Raw genomic sequence first — 27,692 nt, forward strand, 5'->3', positions numbered from 1 at the left:
TCTTTCCCTCCCATAATTTTCCAGGGGGAGACAAGGCATACAAGGTGGTTCTAAACAAGTATGTACTGAGAAAAGCATTTCCCACAACAAAGAAAAATTTTCTGAAGGCCTACATTCTAACAGCAACACTGTTTCTTCCTGTATTTTAAGCATTAGAGGGATAGAATAAAGTGTTAAAACTGAGGGTTCACAAAATTTCTACATAGTATAATTTTAAGTATTAAAGGCTGTTACTTGTATAGAGGTAGCTAGCCCTAATGGACAAGGCAATGGCACCCCACTCCAGTACTCTTGCCTGGAAAATCCCATGGATGGAGGAGCCTGGTGGGCTGTAGTCCATGGGTTCGCTAAGACTCGAACACGACTGAGCAACTTCACTCTCACACACTGGAGAAGGAAATGGCAACCCACTCCAGTGTTCTTGCCTGGAGAATCCCAGGGACGGGGGAGCCTGGTGTGCTGCCATCTATGGGGTTGCACAGAGTCGGACACCACTGAAGAGACTCAGCTGCAGCTAGCCCTAAAGTAGCTGCAATTTTACAAGTTGAACAGTATTACCAAAATACTCAGCATATCCAGTGTTCCTTTCTTTTCAGCTAGACAGTGGTATGCCATTTGGCCTCCTTTGGTGTTCTAGGATAAACTAGAAGGGACACAGGCTAGTGATATCATCTCTGAAAACATTTTGGAAATAAAAAGGTCCAGATTTGAGTGCTTGGCAATTTGGTTATCTCCCTCTAATCACACCTCAGTTTTAACCATACTAACATACCTGCCCTTTCCTGATCTCAACTACTACTCCTCCTCCTGCCTTTTATTTATTAAAAAAAAAAACCAAAAACCCACAAATATAAAAAAAGTCACCCTGCTTTTCATATTTTAATGACATGCTTATCCCTTAAAACTGGAATAAAAAACTTGTTATTTACCTTTGTAGGACTGAGAGTCACTTAGCTGATCAATGATGAAATAAAACCTAAACGTTTTTTTTAAGGGGGTTGGTAGGAAAATCTTCAGAGAGAGATAAATGGGGACCTTGCTCTGATGCCAAACTTGAGTGACCTAAAAGAGAAACAAGCTACTTCACTGGGGACAGCTTGCCTTCCTGTCTAGAGCCTGGCAGCACTGCCGCTTCATCTGGACTGTACTTGGAGGAGCGTCAGTTCCGGCTTCTCCCCCTTCACTTTCATAAGATCATACTTTGTGAATTTCATTCCTCTCATTTCTCAATGAGAAGGAAAACTAAAAAAGCTCAAGCCTAAAATACAAAGAATTATTAAAGAATATGCATATAGTAAATTTTACTTTACTTCTGAAATTTGAAATGTAATTAAATGGTACCTATACTTCATGGAAAAGTGTATCCTGGGATGCACTGACACTGAGGAGAGGGTTGTATCTGGAAAACTGAGATTCAGGACAATTGAGTTTCTAAGAATTTCTTTAACCTCATTTTCTAGCCAAAAAAACTGACCATCATAATTTGGTTTTAACTCTAGAAACTAAGATCACAGTTAAATAATTAAATGCTGTAACAATCTAGATTATGACACTTTATATAAAACGACATTGGCAAATTATAGCTTTAATTTGATATCAGTCATGATGGGGTAAGGTTACCCAAACCTGGTGTTACTCTGGCTCCTTTGAAGATGTTTTATTTCACATAAAGCTACCCTGAAAGGAAAAAATTTTAAATAACATAAATAGAAAAGTTTAATATATTTTGATGCTTTCACAAATAAAGTTAAATGCCAGACATGCTTCATCCGTCTGATGATTAGTTAGCATTGACAAATCAATTTCAAATGGCTAGAGAGAATCGACCAGGTCATCGTCAGTCCATTCTTCCTAAGAAGGAAAGAAAACGTCATAAGGAAAACAGTATACTGGAGCATAACCAGTATTGTTTACCTTCTTGCCTCTCTTTAGGAAAATGTTCTTTTGCTATGTTGATTATGAGGTAAATAAATCAGGAAAATGTGTAGCAGTTTAACCTTATAATAATATGGCATGGTCTTACCAGGTTAGCCTAGTGACAGGAATAAATGTTACAGTTGTGATGTTCTGGGTCTGATTGTTCATTATCTGACTTGACATGTACAATTTTCTTAAAACAAGGGTGGGAGAAGACTCCTTGAAGATCAAGAAGTTTATCTACTACCTTCTATAACCTTAGGAAGGATTCTTCATCAAGTAACTTTTATACTACTTCAGAACAGGCCAAGACAGAAGTGAGAAAAATTCCTCCAATAATGGCCAAGGTTAATAAAGGACACAAAAGAAAGCTTTCCTGTACCTCTCTCTATAATGCCTGTACTCTAGAACAATAAAACCTTAACATTATGGTTGTACCAGAATATACAATAGTAATTTACATTTTACTTTTGAAGAACATACCTCCTCATGTTTGGATTTCTTTGAAACATAATCATCATCTTCGTAACCTTTTCTCTTCTTCCTACAATTAAGCAGCCATCAATAAGCAATCTAATATGGGCAACAGAATAAGTTAGCAAGGCTATGAGATACATTTACTGAAGACCAAAGCCTGGATAAATGGAAAGAGGTGAAAAATTCTGATAGGAAAACTCTTTCAAATTACTCTTTGAATTCAGTGCAATTCTAGTTACAATACAAAAACAATACTTAACTCTGACCTGGGAAAGATTAGCAAAAGAATCTGAAAAAGAACAAGGGGGATCTTTGTCCTTCTCGACACCAAAATATACACCTGTAATTGTAAACTATGGTAATTAAAAGTGTGGCACAGTTGTCCCTTGATATCTGAGGGGAACTGGTTCCAGGAACGCCCAGAATACCAAAATCCTCACATGCTCAAGCCTCTCTCTTATATAAAATGGCAATGGTACAGTGGTGTTCTGCATCCAGAGGGCTGACTGTATCAGAAAAGAATCACAGAGATCAACGATCATAGCAGACAGGCAAAAAACAAAGTATAATTAATCTGTAATAAATGAGTATTTAAGAAAATCAAGAGATTTTTAAATGGCTGGTACAATGGGTTACTTATTTGAACAAAAATTTTATTATGAGATTTCTACCTCAGGCCAGGCACAAATAATTGTAAATGGTTTTTACAGCTGAACAAAAGGCAAAATAATAATTTAGGGTAAGAAAAGGTGTTTAGATGTTAATAAAGCAAAAGACATGTTGCCTACATCACAAGGTGAAAGGAACAACGGAAGGAAATAGTTGTATACGACACCAGGAAATTGAGTAGGGCTTATAATTATGCAATGCAGAAGACACGCAAATGATTCTTAAACATAGAAATATCAATGCCTCAAAGTAATAGGAGAAATGAAAACTAAAAGATGATACTATTTTCTTTTTTACCCAGACTGGCAACCTTTAAAGACTGACAGTATTAAATGTTATACAATTTATATGCTAACAGTAGAAAACTATTTCTTCAACAGATACATAGAGAAAAGCTTGGCAGAGGTAAATGCCTCTCAGGTCACAACTGGGACTGGAGTTTGGTCGACGAGAACTTTGGTTTACCTGTATTAACTGGCTTTAATAATGATAATATATTACTTGTATACTGAAAAAAGATAAAGAATCTTAAAGACCAAGGAAAAATATTTTATCCCAAAGCAATGCTTGTAACTGTGGGTCCATGGACCGATGTTGCTGGTCCACGAACAATTTCCAGTGTGCAATAAGTACAGAAACTGAGTGTATGTTTAGAAACTACAGCAATTTGATAGAATAATTTATGACTGTTAAATCTAATAAAATTTAAGCTTATCTTTATGTGTTTTTTTCTTTTTTCAGTAATTGGTAACATTTTACGAAGTATAAACATCTGTAATGGGATAGAAATAAAACCAACAGTCCCTTCCAGACTGTTTGAGAAGCACCACTTAAGTATTCATGCAAGATTTGACTGACACAGTACAAAGCAGAAGGTCACCTGGAATAATATGTAAATCTAGCAATTAAGAATTTTCCATTACAGTCCTTTACGTAGCTATGAGGGTTAACAGTAACAGTTCAATGGTCTAATTCAGAGGTTGACAAAATTGGCTTTAAAAAGGCCAGATTTTAAGTATTTTAGGCATGTAGGCCATGCAGTTTCCATCACAACTAACCAACTCTTCTGTTATTGTGTGAAAATAGCCATAGATAATAATGCAAACTAGTGAGTGTGCTTATGCCCCAAGGAAACTTTCTATAAACAGGCACTGGCCCAGATTTGGTGGATGGGCTATAGTTTGGCAACCCCTGGTTGAAGCCCATGTCAAAATCAACGTGAAAAGATTATCAATCAGTGCTGCAGTCCTTTTCATTAGTCAACATTTTTCTTTCTTCTCTGTAACCATTCCTTCCTTCTTGTCACCATAGAAACCCAGAAGTGAAATTTACCCATTTTAAGTTCTGTGCTAAGGCATGTTTTACAGTTACAACTACAAATATAATAAACGAGTCTCATATTTTACACACTATAACTTTGAAGAATTTGAGTCATGTGTACCTGATCTGAAGGCCTTAATGCTCTGCTGGCTTACATATTATTTGATAGTGTAGAGATTATATAATTATAAAGATGAAAAACATTTCAAATGCATCTTGGCTGTTAAGATGCCAGAGCTAATTCCCAGTAAACTTTACAGACTACAGTCCACGGAACAGAAGTTTCACCATTCCTATTACCCTACCCAGATCTTCAACTGTTCAAACACCTAAAAGGTTTAAGTAGATATTTCAAATTGCAAAGCATGAGAAGCCCAAATACAGTGATTTCCACATTCAGCCTACAAATCAAAAAAGCAGCATTATGGTGTTCCTTGTGGCTACAAGAAGACACTGAACAGCACATCTGCCTATTGGTTCTGTCTTCAGCATAAAATTACCACAGAGAAAATATGCCAAGTTTCTCTACCCTAGCTAATAGATGTTAAGTCTAGAATAGTGTACTTATTCTTCAGAGGAGATAAAACCAGATCACAAAGAACCCAGAGATTAAAAGGGCAAGAAGAGGTTCAGGAATTCCCTAGGAAGACTCCGCCCCGTGGATCCCACAAGGAATAATGGGACAGGGCCTGCAAGCTGAAGGACATGTTAGAGCAGAAGCAGAATATACTCTTGAAACCCAAACTCACAGTAATTTATTATGTCGTGTTTAATCTTGTTAGAAATCTCCACTAAAAAAAAAAATCAGATTTGGGGGTAAGTCAGTCTTCCCCATATGAAACAAAATTTACCAGTTAAATAATTCACTTTAAAGACTAGCTGGACACAGTAACAACTCTATTCTTGAATGGCAGTCTCACATCTACTTACGTAACTACATTAAGTGCAAGCTCAGCAGAGTGACACCTCTCCAGCTTCTGTTTCAGAGCAGCAACTTCTTCAGGTCTGGGTGGTTCATATTTTTTTACCAAGTTCCTCATGCCTATGTGGAGATTAATAAAAGGATTTAAACCAGATAATAAAAAGCCCTGTTCCCATAAGGTAGTTAAATAATTTCCCATCTAGTTTTGGGAACCAAAAACGCTCCTGAAATGTGATTATTCTCATTGTTAATATTGTTCCACATTAAAATCCAATGGCCACCGTACTTCAAGTTATTATAGCCATCTGCTGCTTAGCCCATATCATGTACAGCTAAACGATAAACTTGCACTACTAGTATTTTTTTCCCAATCTTAACCATGGTTACTTTTTGCTAAAGTTTTACAGGCCGTTAAAAAAGGTCTACTTGATTTAGTAAAGACATGCTTTGTCCCCTGCCACCAACCATATTCATAACATTCTATCCTACAGATTGGGCTTCCCTGGTGGCTCAGAGGCTAAAGCATCTGCCTGCAATGCGGGAGACCTGGGTTCGATCCCTGGGTTGGGAAGATCCCCTGGAGAAGGAAATGGCAACCCACTCCAGTATTCTTGCCTGGAGAATCCCATGGACGGAGCAGCCTGGTGGGCTACAGTCTATGGGGTCGCAAAGAGTCAGACACGACTGAGTGACTTCACTCTTCACTCATGATCCTACAGATGAAGGGCTGAGAGTATACTTATTTACAAAGAAAGCCATTATTACATAATTAGTAATGAAGGTAGCATGCTTAGTAAAAACATGTCAGCCATCCTTTGCTTTAACAAAATGCAAAACTTAGACAATGAAGTATCACCAAGAAAACAAAAATGTCCTCATTAAGCTAAAAAATTCAGTGACTTTAAAATCGCAGAAACATCCTCTACCTAGTCTATATTTAATTCAACTACAATAAACCAAAGACCATAAGTCACAAGATTTATTAGGGGAATGAGAGATCCAGGGCTTGTTGTTAGTCAGCCACGTGCTCCAAGTGACTGACTTATTTCATGCAAGTAAAGCAGTGTTTTCAACTAAATTAATACTTGTGACAACACCCTTAGGACAGTATCTTTGTGTGAAAAATTATGAATACGATGCCTTAATATCATTAAAGCTCTGAGTGTTAACAAGAGCTATTCTTATAGTAAAACAAGTGGAGTAAAATAAAGCTACTGAGAGAATCACTAACAAAACTGTCACGTGTATACACACAGCACAGTGAGTTACCTTTAAGACCTCTTCTACCTACTAAATTCCCTGATCCTAGTGTCTATGGCCAAATCACAACTAGCTTTGGAAGTGAACCCTCTAGTGGTAAAACTGAAAACCTACAGTTTTATGATTCTTAAATCACAAATTCGTTCTTCTCAAGAGGGAAGCCCTCAAGAACATTTCAAACAAAGAACTTACATAGTCTGACGCATCTTGACTTTTGAAACATAGAAGATGTAAGTACTCCGTCATCCAAGATCAAGATCTGCAATCTCATATTTCAGTACTTAAATTACAGATTTTATTAACAAGGACAACTGGCACAAATGGTTTGGAAACACACTGATTTTTAACCCTAAAGAATAGCCCAGCAGCCCTGAGCATGCAGTGTGACACGGGCAAGAATGAAACCGGAGAGGGCTGGCTAACCTAGCCAGTAAGATAGGTGGAGGTTCTGACTCAACCTAACTCACAGCTAAGGGAACTATATTCAGTATCTTGTAATAACCTATAATGGAAAAGAATCTGAAAAAGAACACATATACACACACACACACATATATATATATATAACTGAATCACTTTGGCATACACCTGAAACTAACCCAACTATATTTTTAACAAGTGGAAGAAAAAAAAAAAAACCCCAACTCTCAAGACAGTTTTTCTCAGCATCAACAGTATTGACAGCAGTTTGGGCTAGATGATTCTTTGTCATGAAGTGCTGTGTTAGTTTCCTAAGGCTGCTGTTAAAAATTACCACAAACTTAGTAAGGCTTATTAAAATCACAGGATGGATTCCCCGACAGTTCTGAAGTCCAAGAGTCTGGAATCAGTGTCACTGGGCCAAAAGCCAAACACTGGCACGGGGGTTTCTCTGGGGGCTTCTGTTCCTGCCTCTGGGGGCTGGCAGCGTTCCTCAGCTTGTGGCTACATGACTCCAATGTTTAGGGCCGGCATCTTCAAATCTCTCTATTCTGTCTTTACATTGCCTTCTCTGTCATACCTCTGCCTTCCTCTAATAGGGACACTTGTGATTACATTTAGGATAATCCAAGATAATGTCTTTAACTTGATCACATCTGCAAGCACTTTTTTTTTTTTTTTGGCCATATAAAGCAACAACATTCGGTTTCCAGGGATTATGACATAGCTATCTTTGGGGAGCCATTTTTCACCTTACCAAGGGGCTGTACTGTGAGTTATAAAATGTACAGCAGCACCCTTACCTCCACATACTAGGTGATGGCAGCAGCCATAAACACCCCCACCCCCAAAGTTGTAACAACCAAGATTGTTCATAGACAGGGGAAAAAAAATTCACCCCGTGAAGAATCATGGCTTTTGTAATAGCAGCTAAGGAAGTGACTAGCAAATGACACACATTAACTAATTAAAGCTAATTTATCTACAAAATAAAAGTTTCCAATTTAATTAGCCTTTAGTTCCCTAAGACCTTTTTTAGTGCTCATATTTGCATACACTTTAAAAGGACCTTGTTCTGAATCTCAACCCTTTGTGAATCTCATTAATATTTTTCACTTTCCTAAAAAGTTATGTGTAAAAACTACCTCATGTACCTTCTATTTGTTCTTCACCTTCATGATACAATAATAAATAAATCTAAACAATAACTTGTAATCTCAAGTTAAAATACCGTGAGTTATTTATTTACAAAGTAACTCTGTGATAGAACATTTTATAAAGCATTCTGTTTTACTTACTTTTCATTATATCTAGTAATTGTGACAAGGAAGTTCTGTTCTCCTTGAGCATCAGACTTTCTGATAAATAACTGGAAAAGAGAGGGGAAAAAAATGTTTTAATCTATCGCACACATCTTGAGAAAATATGACATCATAAATTATTTTTCTTCATGTTTTTTTCTTCATCAAGGTGAATTTTTAAAGAAGTTTACTTGAAAACTGTTAAATAACAATACTTTGAACTTTACTAAAACTATAATCTCTATCTCTTACAGTCTTAAGAATCCACTACAAATTGTACTAGGTTAAAAATGGTTAATGTTCAAGTTAATTTAACTTCCATAATATATTCAGAGGGAAAATGATATGAAAATACTAGTAGCAATACTAATACTTTTGATGTTAAATGTTTAATATTTAATACTTAAAGCCTATCAGTCTAACTTTACAGGTGAGGAATCTGAGTCACAGGGACAGACAAATCATGAATAAAGTCAGGAAGTAGCAGAACTGGAATGTGGCTCTAGTAAGAATTCTTTGGCCTCTTATTATCAAGTCCATGTTAACTATAATTGCTCTTCTTGAAACAAACAGGTATTCCTGATAACCAGTAACAGTATCACCCTATGCTTTACAAATCTATTACATCTTTTCTGCATCAAGTGAAGTCGCTCAGTCGTGTTCGACTCTGCGATCCCATGGACTGTAGCCTACCAGGCTCCTCTGTCCATGAGATTTTCCAGGCAAGAGTACTGGAGTGTGTTGCCATTTCCTTCTCCAGGGGATCTTCCCGACCCAGGGATCGAACCCAGGTCTCCCGCACTGTGGCAGACACTTTACCCTCTGAGCCACCAGGAAGCCTTTCTGCATCAAGTCCAAATCAAAGGTGTTAATACTGGGTTGGCCCAAAGGTTCATTTGGGACATCTTACGAAAAACCCAAAAGAACCTTTTGGCCAACCCAATAGTATTCCTTAAATGGATAGAAAGCTCAGTTAACTGTTTTCCTGGAACCAATGATAGTATTTCTATATTTATATTTTTAGCCACTCTGAGGTTTTATATACTTGAACTTGATCTATAATTAATAACAGCCCAAGTGAACAGACTCTCAAAGTAATCTTTGAGAATAATCTTTCAAACATAAATGTAATAAAAACTGTTAATTTTTCTCTTAGGTGAAATAAAGTTATAAAATTTAGACAATTTTTAAAGAAATTTTGTTGCTATATGTCTTTTAAACTATCAAAATTATTTAAATTATACTACAAAATTTTGATAACTACTTTTGCTATTATATTGTCTTCATCCAGTGTGGGAATCCATTTTAAATATGGAAATCAGTAACTCCCGTAACAGCTAATACATTTCTAGTTTTCAGTAATTCAAAGTAACAATTAGTTTTTTCTTTTTCCTTTCAAGCTTCTGCCGTCTTTGTTTCTCTTCATTACCTAAAAAGTCAAACTAGGAGATGTGAAGTAAAGCTCTAAATCCAATGAAAAAGAAGAAACCCCAAACCAACAACAGAATATTCCATAAGTAATTATCTTAAAACATCATTCAGAATATAACAACAGCACAAAGGCTTTCCCCTTTTGAAATTAGTAATCAACATAAAAGAAATTCCCATGTATCCCAAAAGTTGGAAAGGAGGTCAGAAGTTAAAAATTATTTGAAAGCATTTTCTCAAAGGTAAAAATGCCCAAATGTTTATAGTGTCTGGGAATGCAATGAAAGTGTATTTAATTTGTAGTGAACCCAAGGTACTATGGGGCTTCCCTGGTGGCTCAGATGGTAAAGAATCTGCCTGCAATGCAGGAGACTGGGGTTCAATCCCTGGATTGGGAAGATCTCCTAGAGAAGGGAGTGGCTACCCACTCTAGTATTCTTGCCTGGAAAATTCCATGGACTGTGGAGCCTGGTGGGCTACAGTCCAAGGGGTTCCAAAGAGTTGGCCGAGACTGAGCAACTAACACTTGCAACTTTCAAGGTACTATAATTTCACTTCACCTGCCTATCTGAAATTATAACTAAACTTCTAAGATGAAATAAACTCGAATTTAGACCTTAGGATCCTTCATCCTTCTCTATTGATATAAGAAAAATCTTACCACTAGCATATAAACTGCATAAGATACAATGCTTAAACAGATTAAGCAAACAACTGGTTATCTGAATTGTGGAAATGACTTTCTTCCCTTACACTTTGGAAGCTCCACATTTGCAAAATCCATAGTATCAGTTTGTATGGCCGTCCTTCCTAACTAGACTAAGGATAGCTTGTTCAGTCTTAAATTTCTACAGTATAGTAGAGTGCATGATATATAGACAGCAATGTGGGGGGAGGAAAAACTTCCACAAAGGTTTGCTTAGTAAATGAAGGTATAGATCATTTTGGGATTAAATGTATATATTAATATACAATTGATAAGAAGCATACCATAAATTAAAATATAAACCCACAATCCCTTATCTTGGATTTGTTTTGAAATTCAGAATTATTCATGTCTTAGAAAGCTAACATGGTATACATACCATGAAATGTGAAATATTTCAGAGTATATATACACTGCCCCAATGTCTCTGGGGCTGTATCCTATAATCAGTTATCTTAATAGCCATGCAAGGAAACTTACAGATATTCCCATTCAGTTGAATAAAGACTAAATCACATCTGTTCACGTTTCCTGCCACCATATCAGTGGATTTTGAAATTACAGACAAGGGATTACAAACATAGAAAAGTTTAAATTTAGAAAGTTTTACCATCTTTCTTCCTCAGCTATTTTAGGAATGAATCAAGCAGAAGTTCCAAGGTATAAAGAAATTAAATGTGAAAGTTTAAAAAGTCTAACTTACTACTTGCCTGGGCTTGAGTTAATTATAAATGAATACAATAAGTATCTAATTAACCTCTGTATAAGATATTACTGTAAGAATCACGTGGATTTAATTCATGTAAAGTGCTTGTCACAGAACACAGTTCTCAGTGTGCACTTATGTATCAGCTATTACAGTCTACAGCTCACTGAAACTCATTTGGACATTCTCTAAAGCATCATTCATTCAACAAGTCTTTACTGAACTCCATGTGCCGTACATGGAGATTAATGATAAAACAAGGCAGATGTATCTGTTGCACTCACACTGCTTACCAGTTCACAAAACTTCTAAATTTTCCATATATTGATAGCTGTTATCAATCTTTTGATAACAGTAGATTTAATTCTACTTTGATCATAAATGGATCATTTTAGCTCAAAAATATCTTACTCAATTTTTAAATATTTCCTTAAAAGGTGATTCCAAGTCTTCCCTCAGTTGTCCTCACCAATGCTCAAGCATAAGAACACGAAAGACTGCAGTCACAAAGTGAAACTTACTTAAAAACTTGGCACTCCAGAAAGGAATAAACTGAGGGACTGAGTCTGATCTAAGTTAAAACACAAAACAATACCTTTCCATAGTAATTCCTGCTCTGGATGCACTAGATAAAATGGCAGTCAGAGCAATCTGGGAAGGTGTGTATAAAAGGTGAGCATCCGTCAATGCAACTCTATTAAGAAAGTCATCAGCTGTTTTCCTCAAAATCTCTGGATTCTCCAACAGGGGATAGCGAGTCTAGAAAGAGAGTTTGCAAATATTATCACTTCTGAAGGTTTAATGGAATAGTAACAAGACAAAAATATTTATATAAACCAGAAAGTGCTTAACACAGAACACTTTCATATGTGTAGCCCCTGTAAGCCACAGTTAGCAACCAAAGCACCACTTCATTTTGATTTGAAATTCTTTCTACCAGAAGTTTACTTTTCGGAAGTAAGTGGAAATGAATCTTGGTTTGATTATAGAATTATTTTTAGTATATGCCTAAGATATATGAACCATCCCTTGTAAATACTCAGTCATGTCCAACTCTCTTGCCACTCAATGAACTGCAGCCTGCCAGGCTACTCTGTGGAATTTCCCAGGCAAGAACACTGGAGTGGGTGGCCATTTCTTCCTCGAGGGGATCTCCCCGACCCAGGGATTGAACCTGCGTCTCCTGCCTCTCCTGCACTGGCAGGCAGATTCTTTACCACTGAGCCACCTGATGATCCCCTGTTTTCTAACAGTTTCTACCTAATGAACCCTAATCTTAAACCCTCAGATATATTTCAGATATCCACATTCAAGTCCCAAAGCAGTTAGAAATCTTATACTCTGAAACAAAACAGCCAGAGTCAGTTGTGTAGTCAGACCCAGTTCTTGTCATTATCCCCAAATGCCTGCCATAATATTACAAACCCAATACTCTGACCACAGCGCTCCCTTTCCCAGGACCCAATACTTCACAGCTGTTCGCTGACTTCCTCCTCAGAACCTCTGGTTCCTTATCCCCACACTTGCTCCTACTCACCAGTGTCCATTGGTTCTGATTTTCCTCTTTAATTCCCTGCCCTAGTACGCTGCCAACGTATTTCCAGCAAAACGTCAATAGCAGTCAAACTCAACCAACCTTCTTTTCAACTGTACCCAGATTTCTGGGTCCTGCTAAAGAAAACAATACAACCAAGAGGTCAGGAAATATCCATATAAATTCAAGCTCACTGACCTCAAAACGGCTCTCAACACTGCCTAGCTATGATGATAATATTCCGCTGAAAATGTGTTCTCCCCCTTTTTGGTGATTAAACATTTTCCACCTGACTCAAAGTCTTTGATAATTCTCAGAAACTTCACTGCTCTCAGAAAATGAACTTTGCTGATAACAAAGACACTGTTTCCTGCTACAGTCAGATCCCCAGGCATAACGTCATCCTTCCCTGTGTTCTCCTCTTTTCCTCCACTAAGAGAAACAGCCAATTCTACGTTGCTTCGAAATCCTGTAACAGGCCCTTTCACCACACACCAGAGGAAACCTCAAGCTACATATATTCGGTTGGTTTCATGAGTTCTCTGCATCAGTTTCTTACACAAAACACAACAAAAAACTGTTCCTTTCTGCTAGCAGTCCCCCATACCCCATCTTCTCAATCATCCCACCTTCTTTTTCCACTTCAAAGACAAGCAATTTAATCCAAGATATGGATGTATTTTCTCACCTTTGATTTATTCCCCAACCAGCTCCAATCTGCTTTCTTCTTCCACACTCCACAAAGACTAATTTTACCAAGATCACAAATCACCTTTGGCACTAACTCCAGCAAATGTCAGCTTTTACTTCGCCTGAATTCTGAGCAGGTTTGGAGAGCTGTCCCTGATCATATTATAAAAGCATTCTACTTCTCCAAAGGTCCTACCTCTTTAGATATTCTTCAGTCTTCTTATTTTTCCCTAGCTGCCCTTTCAATAGTCCTTATGACCAATCCACTTGAAATCTTCCTGGGGCAATCATGCCGAAATCTATACCTCCTGCCTACCCATCTTGTCTGACCTCCAGACATAAACATCTACCAACAATCTACCTGTATCAATCACAAACAATCTACCTGTATCAGACACAATCTACCTGTATCATAAATGTACCACCATCTACCTATATGCTCAGGCCAAAAACTGGGGATTCTCCCACGGTCTTCACTCTCTATAGGCAATCATTCTTCAAGCTCTACCAACTCTGCCCATCTCCCAAGCCCAAGAAGCTCTCTCTGTACCCGGTGCCACCACGTGAGTCAAACCAACCATCTTCTGTCTGAACTACTGTTACTGGGATCCCTTCATCCATTCGAATCCATTCTCCGCATTGTGCCTGACACATAATACAAAAGTGCAATAAACACCTGCTGCAGACTGATGCATGAGCTTGCCAGCATGTTTTTAAAGCTGCAAACCTGATCATATCACTCCTCAGACCTGACCCCTTCACTGGCTTCCAGTCAACTCTATTCAAAATCTGTAACGTTACTTCCACAGTCTAGACTGCCTTCCACTCAGGCAGACATCCCCATCTCTCAGTTCTGTTTAGGTTCTTTAGTGTACCATGGTTTTTAAAATCTGGGCCTTTGGCCAAAGAAGTCTCTGAGCAGGATGCTCTTCTACCACCCAGTCCCTACTCTTGCTTTGAATTTCACCTTGTTACACTTTCTCAGAACCGTCTCCTCTTCCTCTCAATCTGCCATCTCCTTCTAAAGCACCCTGTATTTCCCCTTCTGTTAACATTTAGCACATTGAATATATGATACTTTCTTGTGAGACTATAAGGCCTATAAAGTTGAGGCTGTTCCTGTCTAGTTCTTGGCTAATCCTTAAGCACCATGTTTGGCACAAAGAAAGCACCCAAATTTTGCCACTCAAGATGCATGGACCAATAACTCACACTATTCAAGTCCTTCTGCAGGACAGAAACAAAACAACTTTAGTTGCTTTTGTTAGTGTTCTGACAAAACATTTTATTTACTGTTACTTTTGATGCTTACATATTGAATTTAGTTCACAAGGTCCTAAAAATAGAAGTCACTTAGCAATCTTCTAGTTTAAAATTAAGCCTTTTGTATCCAAGACAGTACACTTGAGTTAGAAGAGTTAAGTCTTTAAAAGTGTTACTACAAAGACACAATGGTCTTCATTAGGGTCCCTGGGCTGGCATTTGCAAATCTACTAAATCAGAAGCTCTGGGACTAGTCTGACAATTTCAGTTAATAAGCCCTCCAGGTGGTTCTGAAGCACTAAAGCACATTGAAGTTTGAGAAGTATTGCCCTAGGAATCCAGGCCAAACTCATATTTTAGTTAAGCCCATCAGGATCATTATAAATTATAGCAAAATTTTGATTCTTTTAACAACAGCAAAGGAGTTCACTCTACCAATTTACTTTACATCAGCAAGATTACCTTTAAATCAATGAGAAAGCCCTCAAAGGGTCTGTAAGGATTGTGGACAATAAGGTGGAAATTAAGTTGCTGTATAAGAAGCAGTTCATATTCCAGAATCTGTTCGAGTGTTTTCTCTTGTCCAAGAGGGCTCTCCCGCAGATTTCCAACAAACTGTGGACTAGATACATTGAATTCATCTACTTTGCAAGCCAAAAATGCACAAGTGAGCCTAGAGGAAAAAATAAGGGGAGGAATATGTATAAAATATTGAAATATTTCTAAAAGTATGTTCTAAAACTGCCTAATATTCACAAATGACTATACTAGACATCTTTGGAAATTGGTTAAAAAAAAATTTCCTTTTTAATCTTTTTATTCATAAGGTGACTAAAGTTGTAGGTTAAACTGTATAATAGTGTCACAGCATTCAATTATTAACTTAATGGCAGTTTAGCCTAAATATCTGGGAAAACAAAATAATAGGAATAAGAGAACTCAGCATCATGAAAAACAAATGGAAGAAGGAAAAAAAAAAGCACACACATAAGTACATATGGGCCTGGGAAGAAAGTTACGTCAGAGAAACATTATGACAAGCCATCAGTGGAAGTCTCTAAGGGCATTTAAATAGAGGGTTATTACCTCAAGAACAAACCTATTAAACTCTCATGGCTGCTACATAAATTTCAGAGTGAGAAAGATTACCACAAAAACCAATATGGGACGTACCAAGGGCCTGACCAGGACTGGTAGAAATAAGAATAAAAAAGAAGACATATACAGGGACAGTACGACTGACAGCAAGTTCTTTGCTATGTTTCATACTAACTTCATCTTTAGTGATAAGCACAGTGCTTAGCAGAGACCAGAAACAACAGATCTTTGTTCAAGTGAAATGAACAGGGAACTACAGGACTTGTAAATTTGTAGAGAAAGAGGAGTTGCCGTAAATAATTCTCAGAGCAACTGAGGGAAGAAAGGTTCCACTAACAGAAAGATATTAGGGTAGCTAATTTGAGAGAAACAGAATGTGAATTTGGACAAGTGCCAGTACAGATGTCATCAGAATTTGAGGGAGCGATCTTAAGTTCAGAACAGAATACAAGTATAAATTACCCTTTATTAGGAAGTCATTTTCACACACATACATGGTCACATAGTAAAAAAGTATGCTTAAGTGAAAATCAATAAATTATACTTACATTATTATCCGGGGGTGATATTCCATTACTGAATTATTAAGATAAAAGCGCTTGAAATACATACAAGCTGTACCCTAAGATTAAAAATACACATATTATCAGAACCTATCACACATACAAGTTGTTCTGTACTAAAAAAAAAATTTATGCAAATATTCCTTTAAAAAAGTCACTGGTAAAAAAATGCCAAAACTTATTTTTTCTTAACTCAAAATAAATTGTGATCGGAAGATCCCCGGAGGAGGGCATGGCGGGCTACAGTCCATGGAGTCACAAAGAGTTGGACATGACTGAGTGACTAAGTATACACATGTATTTTTATAATTTATGCAAATGATCAAAGCTTAATCAATCTTATAAAATACTGATAGAATAACACTGTTAGAGCAATGAGTCTTCTCTTTAAATCCACTCTAGATCTGTGATCTAACCGTGATCACTGCTGCCAAACCAAACAGCAGAAGCAGCACCTACCATTTACTGACCGCATCCCATGTGCCACACTTTGTGCCAAGTTCAAAACTATTACCTTATTTTAATTCTTATAACAATTTGGTGAAGTGTTGCTATCTCTACAGAGAAAGCAACTGAATATCAATGAGGTTAACTGACTTGCTCAAGGTCACACATCTAACAAGGAACAGGGATGTTTTCAACCAAGGTCTGCCTGTACTTTTAACCACTATTTCATTTGGCTAGAACCAATGAAATAGATATCTATTTTAGGATGGAAAAAACATATTTCTTTTTAAGTACTTCTGAAGTTTAGTTTGGTCACTTTACATGAAACAAACATCAAAACTATCAGTTATAAAAAATAAGTTATATAAAGGCAAATCCACAAAGAAGTTTATTCAAGGATTCAGTTTCTTCACCTGAAAAGATCACTTAAACCTACTGCCTCATGTTATAGTTTTCTTATCAGAAAAGACTAGGACCAAATCTGGAGATGGAAAGGAAGCACATCTAAAATTTTACATAAATCTGATCTCGGAAGTCTGATTAAAAAAAGAAAATACTATGAATACTTTTGGACTATATTTTCAATATACTTCATTTATCAATTTTAAAAATGGAGATTATTTACTAGGAGCTTATTCTTTTGTGAGTCATAGATTATTCAATCAGTTTAACTTTAAAATGTATGATCTACTTTCACTTAAGACTTTCATATTTGATATTCCCAACAAATCTGTGAGGTAATATGGAAAAAATAATTTATATGCATCCCTTTTTTTAATCTTGCAGCTTTTAAATTTCAGTTTATTTTCTATCAACAAGAATACACATATCCAGATGGGAAAACAAAATAATACTCCAGTAGAATAAGTGAAGCGGAGACACACAATCTACCTGTAAGAACTCAGATTAAGGATGGTAGAGATCAATGATCCAAGAACTCAGAAAAAGAAGAGGCGTAGATTAAGGAGATAAAAGAAGTGTTTAACAAAGAGTGAGGAAATATAAAGGACCAACAGAGATGACCAATACCTTAACTCAAATAAAAAATACATTAGAACTCTACCCAGCAACGCTCTCATTCAAATTCAACAGAGAAATCAAAAGCTTTGTAGATGACCAAAAGTTAACAGAATTTAGCACCACCAAACCAGTTTTACAACAAATGCCAAAGGAACTTCTCTAGGTGGAAAAGAAACGGCTACAACTAGAAACAAGAAAACTACAAATGGGAAAGCTTTTATATACCAGCAAAGGCACATATACAGTAAAGGCAGGAAATCATCCACACACACAGTAGCAATTGTGAGGAGAGTACAAATGCAGGATATTGAAAATGCATTTGAAACTAAGAGACCTGAAACTTAAAACAATCTAGTGTACATCTACACACACACACACACACACACACGCACACACACAGGCTTCCATGGTGGCTGAGTGGTGAAGAATCCATCTGCCAATGCAGGAGACACAGGTTCAATCTCTGGGTTGGGAAGATTCCTTAGGGAAGGAAACGGAAACTCCCTCCAGTATTCTTGCCAGGGGAAATCTCATGGGGAAAAGAGCCTGGCAGGCTATAGTCCATGGGGTCACAAGAGTCGGACATGACTTAGAGACAAAAGCAACTATATATATATAATATATAAAATCCTCATGGTAACTGCAGACCAAAAGTCTACGATACACACACACAAAAAGGAATCAAAACAAATAACAATGAACAAAATGGCAATAAGAAATGCACACTGATAATTACCTTTTAAACGCAAATGGATTACATGCCCCAACCAAAAGACATAGACGGGCTGAAACAAGACCCATATATGTACTGTCTACAAGAGACCCACTTCAGATCTAGCGACACATACAAACTGAAAGTGAGGGAATGAAAACAGATTCCATGAAAATGGCAATCAAAAGAAAGTTAGAGTATTGAGGCTCATATCAGACAAAACAGACTAAAATAAAGATTTAAAAAGGATTAGATTAAAAAAGGACACTACATGATGATCCAGGGATCAATGCACAAAGATACAACAACTGTAAATACATTTGCATCCTGCATAGGAGCTCCTCAATATATAAGGTGAATCCTAACAGTCAAAAAAGGAGAAAAGGACAGTAACACAGTTATAGTGGGGGACTTAAACAACCTAGACAGCATATTAAAAAGCAGAGACATTACTTGCCAACAAAGGTCCATCTAGTCAAGGCTATGGTTTTTCCAGTGGTCATGTATGGATGTGAGAGTTGGACTATAAAGAAAGCTGACTGCCGAAGAATTGATGTTTTTGAACTGTGGTGCTGGAGAAGACTCTTGAGAGTCCCTTGGACTGCAAGGAGATCCCCACCAGTCCATCATAAAGGAGATCAGTCCTAGGTGTTCATTGGAAGGACTGATGTTGAAGCTGAAACTCCAATACTTTGGCCACCTGATGCAAAGAAATGACTCATTTGAAAAGACCCTAATGCTGGGAAAGATTGAGGGCAGGAGGAGAAGGGGATGAGAGAGGATGAAATGGTTGGATGACATCACTGACTCAATGGACATGAATTTGGGTGAACTCCAGGAGTTGGTGACAGACAGGGAGGCCTGGCATGCTGTGGTTCATGGGGTCGCAAAGAGTTGAACATGACTGAGCGACTGAACTGAACTAAACACCCTACTTACATCAACAGACAGATCATCCAGACAGAAAATCAATAAGGAAACTCAGGGTTTAAATGACACATTAAACCAGACGGGTTTAATTTAAATTTATTGAATATTTCATCTGAAAGCGGCAGAATAAACATTCAAGTATACAGGGTACACTCAGACAGATCACATGTAACCCATGTAAGCCTTGATAAACTTTAAAAAACTGAAATCACATCAAGCATCTTTTCCAACCACAATGCTATGACATTAGAAATCAACCACAAGAAAAAAGCTGTAAAAAACACTAACACTTGGAGGCTAAATATGCTACTAAACAACCAATGGATCGCTGAAGAAATCAAAGTGGAAACCAAATTCCTAGGTACAAATGAAAACCAAAGCAGGACAATCCAAAATCTTAGGATGCAGTAAAAGCAGTTACAAGGGAAGTTTATAGAAATACAGTCCTACCCCAGGAAATGAAGACCGCAAGCAACCTGACCTTACTCTTAAGGCAACTAGAGAAAGAACAAACAAAACCCAAAGTTAGCAAAAAGAAAGAAATCACAAAGATCAGGGCAGAAATGAAATTAGACACGAAGAAAATAATAAAAAAAATCAATGAAACTAAAAGCTGGTTCTTGGAAAAGATAAGCAAAATTGACAAACCTTTACCCAAACCCATCATGAAAAACAGGAGAGGGCTCAAATCAATAATGAAAAAGGAGAAGTTACAATAGATACCACGGAAATACCAAGGATCACAAGAGACTTGTACAACCAACTATATAAAATGAATAGCCTAGAAGAAATGGACAAATTCTTTGAAATGCAAATCTCCCAAAACTGAACCAGGAAGAAATGGAAAATATGGACAGACCAATTGTAAGCAATGGAATAGAAACTATGATTAAGAATCTCCCAAACCAAAGCCCAGGACTAGATGGCTTCATGGGTAAATGCAATCAAACATTTAGAGCAGGGGTCCCCAACCTCTGGGATCCAAGGCCTGATGATCTGAGGTGGAGCTGTTGCAGTAATAATAGAAATGAAGCACACAATACATGTAATCTGCTTGAAATCACCCTGAAACCATCCCCACCCCACCCCTCCAGGTCCACTGAAAAACTGTCTTCCACAAAACAGTCCCCGGTGCCAAAAAGGTTGGGGACTACTGATAAAGAGAATAGTTTAGAGACTAGTTAACACCCATCCTTCTGAAACCCTTCCAAAAACTGCAGAGGGAGAAACACTCCCAAATTCATTCTATGAAGCCACCATCACCCAGATGCCAAAACCAGACTGATACCACAAAATAAAACTACAGGCTATTAGTTCATCACTCATGAACATAGATGCAAAAATCCTCCACAAAATACTAGCAAACTGAATTGAACAATACATTAGAAAGACCATTCACGAGGGATTCCTTGGTGGCTCAGTGGTAAAGAGGCTCAATCCCTGGTCTGAGAAGACCCACGTGCTGTGGAGCAACTAAACCCACGTGCCACAAGTACTGAGCCTGTGCTCTAGAGTCTGGGATCCACAACTACTGAGCCCATGTGCCACAACTACGGGAGCCCGCATGCCCTAAGGCCTGGGCTCTGCAGCACAGGATGCCACCCAGTGATAAGTCCGTGCACTTCCAACCAGAAAAGTCTGTGCAGCAAGGAAGACTGAGCACAGCCACATGATCACACACCATGACAAGCGGCATTCTTCTTAGGCTACAAGTATTTTTCAATATCTACAAATTAATTACAGTGATATGCCACATTAATCAAGTGAAGAATAAAAATTATATGATCATCTCAAGAGACACAGAAAAAACCTGACAAAATCCAATACTGATTTGATTAATACTCTCCAGAAAGTGCACAAAGAGAACCTACCTCAACACAGTAAAGGCCATATGTGACAAACCCACAGCAACATCATGCTCAATAGTGAAAAGCTGAAAGCATTTCCTCTATCATCAGAAACAAGACAAGGATGTCCACTCTCAACATTCTTACTCAACACAGTTTTGGAAGTCCTAACCACAGCAATCAGAGAAGAAAAAGAAACAAAAGGAATCCAAATTAGGAAAAAAAAAAAAAAAAGTCACAGTTGGCAGATGACATTAGACTAAACACTGAAAATCCTAATGATGTTACCATAAAACTACCAGAGCTCATCAGTGAATTCTGTATAGTTGCAGGATACAAAATTAATACACAGAAATTTCTTGCATTTCTATATACAAATAAAAGATCAGAAAGAAATGTTAAGGAAACAATTCCATTTTTGACCACATCAAAAAGAATAAAATACCTATGAATAAATACACCTGAGGAGGCAGAAGTCCTGTACTCTAAAAACTGTAATACTCTCATGAAAGAAATAAAAGATGACAAAAACAAATGGGAACATATACCATATTCCTGATTGAAAGAATCAACACTGTCAAAATAACTATATTACCCAAGGTAATCTACAGATTCAATGCAATCCTTATCAAATTACCAATGGCAGTTTTTGTAAATCTGAAACTAAAAAAATCTTAAAATTTGTATGGAAACACAAAAGACCCCAAACAGCCATACCAATCTTGAGAAAGAAAAATAGAGCTGGCAGGATGAGGCTCCCTGACTTACGACTACACTATTAAGACACAGTAATTAATACAGTATGGTACTGGTAAATTATTAGAATCCGCCTGCAATGCAGGAGACCCCGATTTGATTCCTGGGTCGGGAAGATCCACCAGAGAAGGGATAGGCGTCCCACTCCAGTATTCTTGGGCTTCCCTCCTGGCTCAGCTGGTAAAGAATCCATTTTCCCTACTGGCTCAGCCGGTAAAGAATCCATTTTCCCTACTGGCTCAGCCGGTAAAGAATTTCACAATGTGGGAGACCTGGGTTCAATCCCTGGGTTGGAAAGATCCCCTGGAGAAGGGAAGCCTACCCACTCCAGTATTCTGGCCTGCAGAATTCCATGGACTGTAAAGTACATGGGGTCACAAAGAGTCAGACAGCTGAGCAACTTTCACGGCAAACCAACAGACACATAGATCAATGTAACAGGATACAAAGCAGAGAAATAAACCCATGCACTCATGGTTAATCTCAACAAAGGAGGCAAGAATATATAATGAAGAAAAGACATTCTTCAGTAAGTGCTGCTGGGAAAACTGAACAGCTACCTATACAAGAATGAAATTATAACAATCACTAACACCACACACAAAAATAAACTCAAAATGGATGAAAGACCTAACTGTGAGACCAGACATCATAAAACTCTTAGAGGAAAACAAAGGCAGAATGCTCTTTGACATAAATCACAACAATATCTTTTTGGATCCACCCCCGAGGGTAATGAAAATAAACAAATAGATCTAATTAAACTTAAAAGGTTTTTGCACAGAAAAGGAAATTATAAACAAAACAAAAAGACAACCCTCAAAATGGGAGAACTGCAAACAAAGCAACCAACAAGGGATTAATCTCCAAAATACACAAAGCGCTCACGTAGCTCAATATTAAAAAAAAAAAAACCCAATCAAAAAATGTGCAGAAGATATAATATAGACATTTCTCCTAAGAACATCTACAGATGGCCAAAAAGCACATGAAAAGATGCTCTGCATGGCTAATTACTAGAAAAGTGCAAACCAAAACTACAATGAGGTACTACTTCACACACATCAGAATGGCCAAATTTTACAAACAATCCATGCTAGAGAGGGTGTGGAGAAAAGGGAACCCACCTACATTGCAGCGGAGAATGTAAAATGGTACAGACACAATGGAGAACAGTAGGGACGGCTCTTAAAAAAGTAAAACCCGAGCTACCATATGACAAACAATCCCACTCCTGGGCATGTATCTGGAGAAAACCATACTTCAAAGATACATACACCCCAATGTTCACTGCAGCACTATTTACAACTGTTAAGATATGGGAGCAATCCAAATGTCCATCAACAGAGGAATTTGAAAAGAATATGTGGTACACATATACAATGGAATATAACTCAGCCATAGCCAGGTGGCTCAGTGGTAAAGAACCCGCCTGACAATGCAGGAGGCATAAGAGACATAAGTGATCTAAGAGAAGTGAAGTGAAGTGAAGCCTCAGTCGTGTCCGACTCTTTGAGACCCCATGGACTGTGGTCTACCAGGCTTCTCTGTCCAGGGGATCCTCCAGGCAAGAATACTGGAGTGGGTTGCCATTTCCTTCTCCAGGAGATCTTCCCGACCCAGGGATTGAACCTGGGTCTTCCACATAGTAGGCAGATGCTTTACTGTCTGAGCCACCAGGGAAGTGAGCTGGGTCACTTCTTGGGTCAGGAAGAGGCACTGGAGAAGAAAATGGCAACCCATTCCAGTATTCTTGCCTGGAAAATTCCATGGACAGAGGAGCCTGGCGGACTATAGTCCACATGGTCCCAAGAGAGTTGCACATGACTTAGCAACTAAACAAAAACCAAATATTCCATTTGTAGCAACATGAATGGACCTAAAGATTAACATACTAAGTGAAGTCAGAGAAAGACAAATATCATATGATATCACTTCTATGTGGAATCTAAAAAATTACACAAATGAACTTATTTACAAAACAGAAACAGACTCACAGACTTAGAAAACAAACTTTTGATTAACAGAGGGGAAAGGTGGGGGACGAGGGATAAATTAAGTTAGGATTAAAGTATACACACTACTGTATGTAGATAAACAATAAGGACCTACTGTATAACACAGGAAACTCGAGTTGATACTCTGTGATAACCTATATGGGAAAAGAATGTGAAAAAGAATAGGTATATGTATGCTGCTGCTGCTGCTGAGTCGCTTCAGTCGTGTCCGACTCTGTGCGACCCCACAGACGGCAGCCCACCAGGCTCCCCTGTCCCTGGGATTTTCCAGGCAAGAGTACTGGGGTGGGTTGCCATTGCTTTCTCCAAGATATATGTATGTGTATAACTAAACCACTTTGCTGAAACATAACACTGTAATCAAATATACTCCAATTAAAAAAGAAAGAGGATAGAAACAATTACAGAGACAGCATATACAAATCCATATAGCCAAAAAGTTTTAACTACCTGTTTTTCCTCAACAATACCCTATCACAGTACAAACACACAGAAGTACACAAGCACATACACAAACATCCGAATCAAAGACATGGGAACCCAGAGGGAAAGTAATTTTTTTCTTTCCCTATAAAATGAGAATGTCATGACATATCCAGCAGACCTCAAAATTCTTTTGATATGAAATGATTTTTGAAACATTGTGTAAGATACAATGTAAGAATTCATAATTTAATGCATTTATTGAAAAATATGTGACAAAACAAATATTGATGCATAAATTATATATATAACTAAGGTGCATTTTTGAGTAAAGTGGATAGAGAATTGAGTTAAATATTTGTAAGTGGTTATAAGCTACCTTGTAAGATTAATCTTTATAAACTCTTGTAAGTTAGCTACAGGACTTTATACTTCATTACTACTAAAACTTACCACAACAGATCTTGGCATTGCTGGCTTAAACACGGAACAGAATTCCAATAATCTTTTCTCGTAATATTTGCAGAGCGTTACTTCTTCATGAGGCTCAAGAAAGACTGGGTCATTTGGAAGAACCTTTAGATCGAAAGTTAGAACAAAAATAAATATCTAATAAATTAGATAATCTTAATATTTCTCTGTGCAGATTTAATTAAGCTTTTATCTCTAACCAAAGGGAAATGTACCTCATTTTTTTTTTATAGAATTGCTGCTGCTGCTGCTGCTGCTGCTGCTAAGTCACTTCAGTCTTGAACAACTCTGGGCGACCCCACAGACAGCAGCCAACCAGGCTCCCCTGTCCCTGGGATTCTCCAGGCAAGAACACTGGAGTGGGTTGCCATTTCCTTCTCCAATAGAATTGCTGCTGCTGCTGCGAGGTAGCTTCAGTCGTGTCCAACTCTGCGACCCCATAGATGGCAGCCCACCAGGCTCCCCTTCCCTAGGATTCTCCAGGCAAGAACACTGGGTGGGTTGCCACTTCCTTCTCCAATGCATGAAAGAGAAAAGTGAAAGTGAAGTCGCTCAGTTGTGTCCGACTCTTAGGGACCCCATGGACTGCAGCCTACCAGGCTCCTGTGTCTAATATTACACACAAAAAAAGTTTTAAAAATAGTCAATAAACTAAAACTGTGCCACAACTGCATAACTTCTCTGAATGTCAGCTGAATATTTGCTTCACTAAGGTATAAGCAAACGTGAGGAGCGTGTGTATACATTCACAAGTTTGATGTCACTTTTACATATCAAAAGGAAGAAACCATCAATGGTTGGAAAACTTTCAATAGTCCTTTCTCAGTCAGTTATTGAGTCACAGAGGTTGAAGTAAAAATCAAGTGTCTCAAGGATAATTCTGACCCTTAACATATTACCTCTTCTGCATCTTACAAAATTTCTACAAAATACACTGTAGGGTTAATAAATACTACAGTTTTACTACAAAAATATCTATTTGGTGCCACTACTGGTTTAATTACAACTGCCAAAAAAAGGGATGTTGAGTCCTAACCCCAGTACCTCAGAATGTGAGAAAATAAGGTCTTTGCAGATACAATTAGTTAAGATGAGGTCCTACTGAAGTAGAAGTGGCTTCTAATCCAGTATGACTGGTAGCTTTGTAAGAGACACAGGGAGAACACTCTGGAACAAGCAGGTAGAGGCTGGAGTTGGCTGCCACAAGCGGAAAAGACACCTGGGGTTACCAGAAGCTGAAGAGGAAAGGGTCTAGAAGCTGCAGAGAGCACTACTCCACAAACACCTTGGTCTCACACTGCTAGCCTCCAGAACTCAATAAATCTCTGCTGTGTTAAGTAACCTAGTGTATGGCATTGTGGCCGGCCTAGGAAACTACCACAGGTGGGGCTCATTTTATAGAGACAGCATGGCATCGCGATTCACAGAAGGACAGCTGAAACCAGAGTCCATGGGTTCAAATCCTGGCTCTGCCACTTACTAGCAATATAGCCTGAGAAGTTATTCAACCTCTCTGTACTTCCGTGTCCCCAGATGTAATGCAAGGATAATAACAGTATCTACCTCATGGGGTAGTTGTGAGGGTTATATGAGCTAACAGTTGCCAAATATTGAAAATTTAGCAAACGAAGTACTAGTCTGTACAGCACAAAAATAAAATGATATGAAGTAAACGTTACAGGTGAAAGTAAAGCTGGAAGGGCGTGACTGACAGACTCTAGTCCAAACCTCCTGTGGTCAATTGGTTTGTGCTAACGGTGTCTCATCCCCTTCCTCTGCCCTGCCCCATCCAATCAATCCATTCCTTCCCAGAAAGCTCTTTCTAGAACAGAATCTGACAAGATTAATTTCCCATTTAGAATCTTTCTAAGCTTTCCCATCTGTCCATCACAGAGTTCAAACTACTTACTTCCGCTTACAAGTTCCCTGCCTGCGTTCTCCAGCCTTTCAAACACTGCTTCCGCCACACACGATCGAGAGCGTTCCAGAGACCAGCTCTGCGATTTCTGAACTCCTTTGCACCTGTGGCTCTGTCCGCCGGGAAAGTCCTTTCCCCATCTTCTCCACACCAGCCACTAAGAGAAACCTACCCCCGGTACATTAGCGTCCTACAAAGTGTCTTCTTGGCCTTGTTACTGACTATACAGTCCGCCGCCCGACTGAGGGGATGGACGGCCTTGTCCGTCTCCTTACCCACTCTACCTGGCAAGGTGCTCGCTGTTGATTAGATGGATAAACGCACTCTGCGCCGAGGAGGCGGGAGGGAGGTGTGGGGTAAGTCCTGGCGGAGGGGGGGACAGGCAAGAGTTTACAGAGCCCGAGGGCGAACCTCACCTTCCCGTTCGCCACCGCTTTGCATTTGAATTTGCGGTTGGCGTCGGCCCGCAACCGCGCCAGCTGCTCCTCGCTGGCGAAAGTCCAGTGCCTCTTCTGGCTACTGTTGTGGTACATCGGGAAATCGGAGGCGAGGCCCAGCGAGTCTCTGGAGAGAAGACCGCGAACTGTACAAAACCTAAACCACCTAAGACACCTCCAGGATCCAGCGGAAGCCAAGTCAGGACAACCCGGCGGGGGGGCGATGACGTCAACCTCACGTGGTAGTTCCGTCCCCAGTCGCGTTTCCGGAGCGGATTGGGAGGAGAATGGCTCCGGGCGTCTCCGGACGGCGCCTGCGACTTAAGTGGGCGTGACCGACAGGAGCCGCTCCTCCTTTCCGAGAGCCTGGGCCCTAGCTCCGCCCCTTCCCGACAAGATTTAAAGGAGAAGCGACGCGGAGGGCTGTTCAAAAGGGAAC

At 38.6% G+C, this 27,692-nt stretch overlaps 1 protein-coding gene across 2 annotated transcripts; it reads right to left on the minus strand.

Annotated features, from left to right (window-relative positions):
- Positions 1–1,605: 1,605 nt before the first annotated feature.
- Positions 1,606–27,456, minus strand: CCNH (cyclin H). Of its 2 annotated transcripts, XM_052644435.1 has the most exons (9): positions 27,233–27,456; positions 24,881–25,003; positions 16,260–16,333; positions 15,076–15,286; positions 11,722–11,885; positions 8,284–8,354; positions 5,314–5,425; positions 2,401–2,461; positions 1,606–1,851 (listed from the first exon to the last, which is right to left on the minus strand). In XM_052644435.1, the coding sequence occupies exons 1-9, from the start codon at positions 27,347–27,349 to the stop codon at positions 1,813–1,815; spliced, it is 972 nt and encodes a 323-aa protein (XP_052500395.1). In that variant the 5' UTR covers positions 27,350–27,456; the 3' UTR covers positions 1,606–1,812. The 2 variants fall into 2 exon arrangements, with proteins under 2 accessions (XP_052500395.1, XP_052500394.1); XM_052644434.1 differs by lacking the exon at positions 1,606–1,851 and having other exon boundaries at positions 2,344–2,461.
- Positions 27,457–27,692: the final 236 nt, after the last annotated feature.

This window comes from Budorcas taxicolor, chromosome 7 (assembly GCF_023091745.1).
Source record: "Budorcas taxicolor isolate Tak-1 chromosome 7, Takin1.1, whole genome shotgun sequence".
Lineage (NCBI taxonomy): Eukaryota > Metazoa > Chordata > Mammalia > Artiodactyla > Bovidae > Budorcas > Budorcas taxicolor.

Coding starts and splice junctions, on each gene's coding strand:
- CCNH (XM_052644434.1), bottom strand. CDS start 27,349: ATGTACCACAACAGTAGCCAGAAGAGGCACTGGACTTTCGCCAGCGAG. Junction 8,355..11,721: donor GCAGGAATTACTATGGAAAG/GTATTGTTTTGT, acceptor TCTCTTTTCCAG/TTATTTATCAGAAAGTCTGA. Junction 5,426..8,283: donor ATTACTAGATATAATGAAAA/GTAAGTAAAACA, acceptor ATCTCCACATAG/GCATGAGGAACTTGGTAAAA.